We start from the raw sequence: 10,178 nt of genomic DNA on the forward strand, positions 1-10,178 counted from the left end.
ATGGCTGCGTCTCACGGGAGAAGCGACCTGCGGTTCGCGGACTGGATGGCGAGTCTACCCCGGAGCATGCACACGACTCCGCTCACCAACCTGGCTATTCCCGGTAGGTCCCAGTGTGACTGGTGAGGAGCGTGTTTCTGTCCGCGTGGATTTCATGTAGCCTCGCTCATGCGTAAAGGGATAAATACATAGCATTTGCGTCAGTAGGCTAAATATTTGAAAGTTTGGTGCTTTTCTTTATGCCCCGTGCAACTCCTGCAATTTCAGATTCTGCTGTCATGCAATGGTAAACCTTAAACGCACAATTGGCCAGACCTGTTGCGCAAGTGGAGTGCACGCTGGCTCAGTTGTGGTCGGCCGTCTGAAGGGTGTTATTAATATGACCGGGATGATTTGTGGCTTCTCCCAGTTTCCCCAAAGGAGGAGAATGGCGACTGCCAGAGCAAAGACAGCAGACAGAGGAGCCGCTGCTCGGTGATGTGTAGTGTGTGACTTCTTTGCACCGGGGTGGTGGCCAAATGAGAAGAGAATGTTGAGTGGGATGAGTCCAATGTGTGCATCCACATTTAACATGCTGCGTCTCATAGAAAATGAGCTGTTGGACCTTCAGCCAATCAGTGCACAGGTCTCAATAAGCTCGGTTCCAACGCTGCTTGTGAAGCCCATCACTGATGGAATGGCTTATTAGCAGCCAGTTGGTTCCATATCCGCTGCCTGGTCATAATCATTTGTATTTTAATCACATGTGCTCTCCACCTCCTTCCCCTTCTCTTCCTCACTCTCTGGCTGTTGCCCCGATGGACCGCGGGTTTAGGCTTGCCATGTGCATCGATGGCATCTGAGTCCAGTGAGGCGTGGCACGTCCACCAGCACTGACCACAGCTCTTAAGGATGTGGTCAGGAATTTAGTGTCCCTTTCTTTCGAATCAAATATCAGCTTTAGGACAAACGTGCATCCTGATTTACTTCATGCTTGTGATTTCATTGGATCATGTGCTGTGTCATGCTACAGCTAATCCATACTGATAATCTGTTGCATTTAATTAGTTGTCATTACTTGAGTTTGGCCCCGCCCCCTACAGCCCAACCACACCTCTTATCCTCCATTCTGGCGCAGATTCCGCAAATAAAACATTCTCCGATTCTGTGTACTTTCTGTGTACATTTAGCACAAGCCTTGTTGAAATAAATGTCATATTCCAGAGCATTTAACAATCTCTTATTTAGTGACAACCATGTTCTTACTTTCTTTCATTAGTGCGTTATGTCACATCTATTTGTCTCATTTTAATCTGGGGTAGATGACGAGTAAATGCGACTTTCCACCTGAATGGATGATTATTTCATTCATCACCTTAGATTCCTACTTGACGATCCTGCTTGTTTATGCCTCAATAGCCAGCGGCTTCCATGATCCTGGTCAAAGAGTTCTGTCAGTCTGGAGTCTCACGTAGTGTCGATGTGATGCCTGGTGATTTCTCAGCTGTTGAGAGAAAACAAAAAAGATCCCCATTTAGAGTGCTGCCAGTATGGCATTTATTGCCCTGATGTACTCATTAGTACACATAATTATCTGTATGACTGGCAATAAATAAAAGTTATGGTCTCCTTCTGACAGAGAGGAGTTAATTATAATCTGACGTTCATGTTTTAGCAGCAACTGTATATCCGGGTAAATAAATAAATACCATATGTGGCTACAGACAAAAGACATTATAGATTGTCAAGGTACAACACCTGCTACACACACACACACACACACACACACACACACATATATTCCAGGCTATATAATTCATTACCACCCCAACTCAGAAACATCGATTCTTTCCCACATTTCAAATCACATCTCAAAACACATCTGCTTAAAACTATATATATATAATCTGAGTGCCGAGAAAGGCCCCTTTAAATAACATGTATTATTATTATCATATAATCAAAGATATAACCTTCATACAGCATGGACTCTATGTAACAATACGTTTATCAATAGACAGACCTTGAAATTGAATTCTGTTAAAATGTCATGACTTCTCAACCTGTGCAGGGCTTTGGGATGCCTGACTGATATTTGTCCATAAAGAAGGGCTGATATGAGGTACCGTAATTGATCGCAGTCAGATTTAGATGAGGTTTTCGTTTTTGATCAGGCAGCATCACCTCACGACTGCTGCCAATTGAGTCCCTTCGTGTGTAGTTATACCTATCAAATGACAAACAGGGGAACGGGCGAAGGGATGGGCAGGAGTGGAAAATGAAAGGAAGTGGTTGCAAATCAAAGATGGAGGCCATTAAAGGAAACGAAGGAGGGAGCAGGGCAGGCACTGCTTTCCTTTCCTCAAGCAGATCTGTTTTGTTGTGGCTATTGTTAGATCTGCTAGGTGAGTGCTGCAAAACGGACTGACTGCATGGTGGCCGGGAAAGGTGTGCTGCCAGAGATAATGTCAGATTGTTTGTGGCTTCGTCACCGTGAAACAAGCTTTAGTGGGGAGACAGTAATGGCAGAATTTCATGAGAATTTCACTAGTATGTCAATTTAATGTTATTTTAAAAAAATGTTATTCCTGCAGGTGTACAACTTGGAGTAGAAGCAAATGTCTGAGTCCTATATTTCCGTACAATAGTTAAAGGCATTCAAGATTTCTAAATGCTGTTTGGGTTAACTGGTCTTGCAATTTTCAACAAAATGTATTTACAATTACTCTTTTTCCAGTCAGAATGAATGACTCCAGCAGATGGTGCTCGGAGCAAGCGTGTCTGGCTTGACTACTTTGAGTTTAAGCTTATTCTACTTCTCCTCAAAGTGCTAATCGATGTATCAGGTCTCAGTAGCTCTAGAGGGAGAGAGCTAAAGAACATCACGCACATAATGTGCAGAAAAATGTGATTTCATTTTATCATTTAAGTCAAAGCCAATCCGTGAGGTGTTTACAAATGCTGAAGAAAAGTGCTCAAACTTCAGTCATCGTTATTGGGCTAATAAAACCTGGTGTAAGCCGCATTCTGGATTCAGAGGGAAGATGAGGAAGAAAAAAATGCATGCTGAGTGGGACAGAAGTGAAGATGTTACAAAGCTTCATAAGCCCAGTGTTGGCATCAGTTGTATCAGCGTGTACGAGCTGCACGGTCGACCAGATTCTCTACTAGCAGAGTGACAGCTACAAATGTGCAGGTATACTTGTGTGTATACTTTTTTGAGTGTATTTTTGGTCAACATAGTTGCACACTGAGTATGAACTCAGCATCAGGGTGCTCAGACCTAGATGCCTGAAGCATTTCTTAACAAACTGCTTTATACCATTAAGTATACAATAGACAGTGAGTGTAGTGTAAAGGTTGGATTGCACCAGGGATCAGCTCTGAGACCCTTTTTGTTTGCCATGGTGATGGATAGACTAACAGATGAGGTGAGACAGGAAGCCCCTTGGAATATGATGTTTGCAGATGACATTGTGATCTGCAGTGAGAGCAGGTAGAGGATAATTTAGAGAAGTGGAGGTCTGCTCTAGAAAAGGAGGAACAGTGAAGTTACAAGGAATAGAGCCATGATGGACGGCATAGAGACAGTGGCTCTGAGGAAAAGACAGGGGGTGGAGCTAGAAGTGGTGGAGATGAAGATGCTGAGTACTTATTCTCTCTAAAGAATCATGGTAACAGTTTAAGGCTTCACCAGAGTTAAGGGATGACTATCATACCTTTTAGTCCTTCCAGGGGGAATGCATGTGTATTGTAATAAATAAAGATGGCCCTGCAGTTAATGAAAACGAGTCAGTGCCAAAGAGACGTCTTCAGACTTGTGGAGTCCCTGCAGGTAGAGGAAAAGGAAGACCCGTGCGGGACCTTTAGCTGAATCTGTCCATCGGTCTCTCAAGAATCATTCCGCTGTCACTTCAGTTGCTCAACGAGGAAGTTGAATGGTATCGAATGCCCTAATAAACACTGGAAAAGGGCATGAAATCTGGTATCTGAAAGCCAATGAAAGGCAGGGAATAAGAAACTCAAAGCAAATAAAGTCTGGACCTGAGGTATAGTGTAGAGATTCTGTTTTAATGATTCAATTTGGTCAGAAGCATATGAGCACTGTTGTATGGAAAAGAGCAGCGAGATGGGAAGACAGTGAAAGTGGACAGGCGATCAGAGTTCAGACAATAGAGGGATGGATAAAGTAGGTGGAATAATTACAATATAATCACATAGAGAGATCCACGCAGGGAAAGCGCAGAGGAGAGAGGATGCAGTCCGTCATTCGGTATCATTTAGCTCCTTTGCTCCCTGTTGTATTCCTCTCTCCACTCCTCTCTTTAAGGTAGGAGTCATCACCCACCACCAACAACCTCCTCGTTGCCTTCATTATCTCCATCATCGTATTTAAATGAGTCACAACATTCTTGCCTCCGTTGATTTCAGGCATCATCTGTCTCTCTGCTTTTCTTTTTCAGCGATCTTCACACCTTCGTCATGTCTTACCGGTATGCTCTATCCATCTAGAGGGGGGGGGGGGGGGGGGGGGGGGGGAGGCTGTGTACACCCCGAATGCCCTTAATAGAGGCTATGATTGTGTTGCAGTAGAGTTCATATCCTGCACTTGTTGTTCAGGTCTTGTTCTGTGTGGCTGCTGGGACAGTTTAAAACCATTAAACAGCCTTAGAGTGAACAGTTCAGTTCAGTTTACAAGAAGAAGTCATTCAAAGAGATCTAAACACAATAACTCTGCAGGTCTTTATCAAGGAGAGATATGCATTTGATAGAGAGGGAAAGGACACTTCAACATATTTGCACAAATAAATGGGTTTTGTGCCATTAAAAAAAAAAAAATGCTGGAAAAACACCTTGCTGTTATACAAAGTGTAGAGAGACAGAAAACATGATTAAACATGAGATACGTATGCTTTGTTTCCTGTGCACAAAGATCACTTGTCAGCAGATTTGCCTTTTCTTTTGAAATAAATTGGAACATCACCTAGTTTCAGCCTTTCAGACACGAGGAATGTCTTCCTTTCCTTTTTTTTATATATCATATAAAATAATTGGCACATTGGCTGAAACAAGTAGCAGAACAAGAAGAAGAAGCTTTAATGTCGCAAGCGTGCATCATACAATTACGCACAATTAGACATATTACAACAGTGTTGTGAAATTTGTACTCTGCAGCTGGAGACACCGTGTTTGCCTTTTAGGAAATTGTGATTTCAAATTTTCTGACATTTCGTAGACCGAGTAGTGAGTGTGGAAATAAACTGCTATAGTTTTGTGGGCAATGAAAGTAATTGTGTGACACAACCTTCAGAGCCTCTCTCAAAGACGATAGCGTAGCCAGCGGTTGTAGCTGCTTGAAGTCAGACTCCGGGATGCCGTGACCCTGGCGATACGCTTCAGCCTGCAGTGAGGCTGTTTTGCATCCCGCCCGAGGATGCAGCTGTCTGCCCAGCTTATGGTTATTCTCCGGACCGATTACAGAGACCCGGCACTGGAGGTTAATTCCGGCTCGCTGTCTCCCTTTGTGTGTGAGTGTGTGCTTATTTGTGTAAAAGCGTGAACCAATGTGATGAACGGACAAAAAAGTGGATGAGAAATTAATTTGAAGTGATGAGAGCAGGATGCAAGAATTACTGTCGGCTTAATTGACAGAAAGGTTTCAGGCACATTTCAGCTCCTCTGTGCTTCTCAGTCAGACATGAAATTATTGTTGTGCCACCAAGGAATGCATTTATTGATACTCACAGTTGATCCAATGGTTGCCACAAATGGAACTCGAAAGCACTTGGAGAGCTCGTACCGCTGCCGACAGCACTGCCACTAATACACGAACAGGCCTCTGCCACAGAACAATCAGTGTGTCAGATCATCGATTGCTGCGTCACTGTGCCCAGGGTGTAACACACACACTGTGATGATGTCATGATGATTGCATTGCTTTACTCGGATGCTAAATCAATATCATTTGATTCCTTTATGGTTCATTCCTTCTAAATTGTGTCTGTCTATCATTAATGCTTCAATAGTGATCATCACAAGTAGGGTTTTCCACGATGGTGGATCTGGATGTATTTTTCATTCATGTTTAAGATCCTACTTTACACAGTCAAATTAGCATGTTAGCTCAGCTACATATTGGTGTCAGACATGTCTCTGCCATGTCACTCAATTCAAATATACATTTTGATCACATAGCATCACATTGTTTAGTGGCTCAGTGGGTCCACCGGTTCAATTCCCAGCCCAGACTAAATGTGGAATGTGTGCGGCTTGCTAGGGAGGGGCCAGTTTACCATCAAAGCACTGCTGAGGTCCCCCTGAGCAAGGCACCCTTGTACTAGGTTGTAAATGGAATTTTGTTGTAAAAAGTGTTAAACATATAAATTACAATAAAAGCTCATCTTAATTGTGCAGCGCGGTAGAACATTATATTTTTTACACAATATTGTTAAAATATTTTTCTTTTAAATCAAGGTCCCACTCCCACCTTTCTATATTTGTGACCCAGATTCCACATCCTTGCCTGGCTTCCATAAAATTGATTCCGTGCTTCCTCTGCCCAAGATCCGCCCCTAAACTAAATTTCATCAATGCTTTTTACAGCTATTTTTTTTTTTTCAGATATCATCTTAGAACTGCTAATTTTGTGTGGTTCTGTTAATCAAATGCATCAGAGAAACACAATGTGCTTTGGTTAAATGAGCCGGCTCATGATTCTTTCTCTCAAACAGTGGGAGTGATTTGAATTGGAGAGAAAAAGAGGAGAGAAAGCACCGTTGAAGTGTTCTTTCAAAAGGTGCCTAAAAATTGGGTCGGTCAGCCTCTGGTGTTGCAGCTCTCTGAAGACGGGTTCATCCAAACCACTAAACACTTGACACTGACATAATACAACATTAAACATTAGTCGATGCCTCATTTTCCCTAACCACCACCAGTGACATGATGTTGCATAAGGCTGATTATTTTTTATCTATTAGTAAAAACAGTATTCCTCTATTTCCCAATAAATATAACAATATATTTCCTTACTTTATTCAATCATCTGACCAGCGTCTCCTTTCCATGTTACTGTTGTGTTAGGATATTTATAATATGGGCCCTCTATGCCAGAGAATTGATCATAGCAATAATGGACTTCCTACGCCGACTTAATGTTGTATTAATCAAATGACTGTGCAGAAAAATCTATATTTTTTACTTTTCAATTTAAATTGGCTTTGATATGGATTAATTGAATCACTGGGAAAACACGAAGCCATGCTAGCCACTGTAAAGTGTATATTTGCATTTGTGCAAACAGGTTTACAGCAGGTCCCCCCCCCCCCCCCCAATGAAATAAACAAGCTGCCTGAAGGCTCGTTTTTCTGTCTCCACCAGGTTCCCATGATTCCTTTAGTTTCTACATCGACGAGTCGTCTCCGGTGGGCCCCGAGCAGCCGGAGACCGTGCAGAACTTTGTTTCTGTCTTTGGCACAGTGGCCAAGAAGCTCATGAGGAAGTGGCTAGCCACGCAGACGATGAATTTCACCAGCCAAATGGAGGCCGGGGTCCGCTTCTTTGACCTGCGCATCTCCACCAAACCTCGTGACCCCGACAATGAGCTCTTCTTCGCCCACGGGCTCTTCAGTGCAACGGTCAGCATGGCGTTTTGAAGTAATCAATATTGTGCGCCGCCTGTGGTTGCTCGGTGATGTTTGTGCTCTTCTGCATGTGTCAGCATATTTATGTGTGCGTGCAAGTGATTCAAGGTCCGGAGACTTTACGTCCTTAACAGCCTGTGTGGCCGTGAAGTAAACGATTAATGCTGTTGTGATTTGTGTTTCTAAGGTGCGGGAGGGTTTAGAGCAGATCAGTAGTTTCCTGTCGGCTCACGCTCGAGAGGTGGTGTTCCTGGACTTCAACCACTTCTACGGTGTGCAGAACATGCACCATGAAAAACTGGTGGCCATGTTGAAAGTGATTTTTGGCGAGAAACTCTGCCCAGTTGTCTTCGCTCAAGAGGTACTGTGCAATTCAAAAACACTAAATGTCAAAGGGTGTGTGTGTGTGTGTGCGTAAGAAACAAAGCTATTAAGTTAAACGCTGAAACACCTATTTCAGATGCTTATTGCACCTTTAAGACGCAGGAAGACGAGGCTCTTGATGATTATTGTTTTCTACAACACTTGCTCCCGGGTTTTGCTCCCGCGAGATGCAAATGACCGTTATCCCGTCCCGGCTTGTTGCCGCATTGAGTAGGAAAGCTCTGCCATTCTCAGGCTTGTCATCATGCTGCTTTTACCTTTCACCTTGCGCTACCTGGCGCATCTCCACTCCCCTCCCCCCTCCCACTGAGGTCATTGTGTCCCACTCCGCTGCCACCACGCTATGATTGTAGTTACATGTGTGTCTCTGCACCTGTTTTCCAGCGCAGGCCTTTCAATAGAGTCAGTGTTTCCTCCATTCCTTTTTCTATCAATACTCTACTGTTCTCTTGCAACCCCTTTACAGTGCCCCCCCCCCCAACATATTTTCTCCCTTTGTCATTTCTCCTTCTATAACCTCCTGCCTCTTTTTTCATAGGTGACTCTGCAGTATCTGTGGGAGAAGGAGTATCAGGTGCTCGTCTTCTACCACCACCCCATGGCCCTGGAGGTGCCCTTTCTGTGGCCAGGCCAGATGATGCCCTCTCCCTGGGCCAACACGACGGACCCGGAGAAGCTGATTCAGTTTCTCCAGGCTTCTGTCACTGATCGCAGGTCTGCCTTATTCCTCTGTGGCCACTCTGAGTCTTTAACACATTAGGCTAAATGGGACAAAAGCTCTTTATGCTGTCATGCCATTTGCGCAAATTCTGTTTTTATTGACTGAACTTGGAGGTTTTATCTGTGACAGAGCCACAATTGTCTAAATACCCGACCTTGATGGGCCATAATGGCACCAACTATAACAATTTAATTTGCTGTTCCATCAAAATAGCCATGAGAAGTGGCGTGAAATACACATTATTACATTCGTTATCCCATAAAACTCATTCATTCATAGATTTTAGAAAATTGGATGACAGTAACTGGAAATTGTTCTGAAAAATATGACACAAATCTATCTTTTTATGTATATAATCAGATTAAATAATTACTTGCAACATAACCAAACTGTTCTTTTTTTTGTCCTTTACAGGAGGAAGGGGACCTTCTTTGTCTCTCAGGTGGTTCTGACCCCGAAGGCCAGCACTGTGATGAAGGGCGTGGCTAGTGGACTGAGAGAGACGATCACAGAAAGGTGCGTACGCCTGTTTTATGCGTGAATGAGAATAATTATAATCACATTCAATACAATGCTGATGAGACACTCATCAGCTCAGACACTGAAAGCTATAGAATAAACATAATACTGCAGTCATGGGTATGATCATGAACACATAGACTAATTGTCGTCTTTAAAACTAATTTATGCGGTATGCTCGGTATTTTTTTTGGACATGTTTTCCCTTTCTCAGTTCCCGTTCAGATTTCCTTTTTCCTGATTTACCCTCAGCTTTGTCTATATTTCACTCCTTCTTAATGTCACAATTTCAAAAGCCTCGGCAGCAAAACTGTGCGTTTTCCTGCCATGAATTATTCATTTTATAACTCCGCCATCAGCCCTCACTATCACTCTCACTAGGCGTTCACCACTTTCATGTAGGCATTTTTCAAAATTCCTTCCATTCGCTTCGCCGCACGGGCTGCAAGTCACGGTCTTGACAGAACAAGGAAGCCGGCATGAGGAGGAGGAGGCGAGTGAATAAAACTAGGCGATGCCTCTGCGGGAGTTGCACCCTTCCCCAGTGCGTGGGTCGCGTGAACCAGTGTGTCCGGTGTGTTCAGTGTCATCCTCGCAGCTGGCGTCTGGCGTTCAGAACTCTCTCGCTGCGTTGCAGTGAACTTTACGCACAGCGTGACCCTCTCTGTTCAACCAGTCGACCGTGAATCGTCCTTTTGTACATGTTCATCTCTACATCTTTAGTGACTTCACCCCCCCCTCCCGTTCTCTCTTTTGCGTGATGTGTGTGTCCTCCCAGGGCCTTACCTGGCATGATGCAGTGGATCAGATCGCAGCGACCCGGGGAGAGCGGCATCAACATTATCACAGCTGACTTTGTGGAGCTCGGCGAATTTATCAGTGCCGTCATCACCCTCAACTATCACCTGGATGACGATGACGATGACGCCACCTGA

General features: G+C 43.9%; 1 protein-coding gene across 1 annotated transcript; it reads left to right on the forward strand.

Annotated features, from left to right (window-relative positions):
* Positions 1–10,178, forward strand: LOC137914479 (PI-PLC X domain-containing protein 3). Its single transcript, XM_068758017.1, has 6 exons — positions 1–103; positions 7,357–7,613; positions 7,807–7,980; positions 8,542–8,717; positions 9,139–9,240; positions 10,022–10,178. Exons 1-6 carry the CDS (start codon positions 1–3, stop codon positions 10,176–10,178), a joined length of 969 nt encoding a protein of 322 aa, XP_068614118.1.

This window comes from Brachionichthys hirsutus, unplaced genomic scaffold, assembly GCF_040956055.1.
Source record: "Brachionichthys hirsutus isolate HB-005 unplaced genomic scaffold, CSIRO-AGI_Bhir_v1 contig_694, whole genome shotgun sequence".
Taxonomy (NCBI): domain Eukaryota; kingdom Metazoa; phylum Chordata; class Actinopteri; order Lophiiformes; family Brachionichthyidae; genus Brachionichthys; species Brachionichthys hirsutus.

Coding starts and splice junctions, on each gene's coding strand:
- LOC137914479 (XM_068758017.1), top strand. CDS start 1: ATGGCTGCGTCTCACGGGAGAAGCGACCTGCGGTTCGCGGACTGGATG. Junction 104..7,356: donor CACCAACCTGGCTATTCCCG/GTAGGTCCCAGT, acceptor TGTCTCCACCAG/GTTCCCATGATTCCTTTAGT. Junction 8,718..9,138: donor GCTTCTGTCACTGATCGCAG/GTCTGCCTTATT, acceptor TGTCCTTTACAG/GAGGAAGGGGACCTTCTTTG.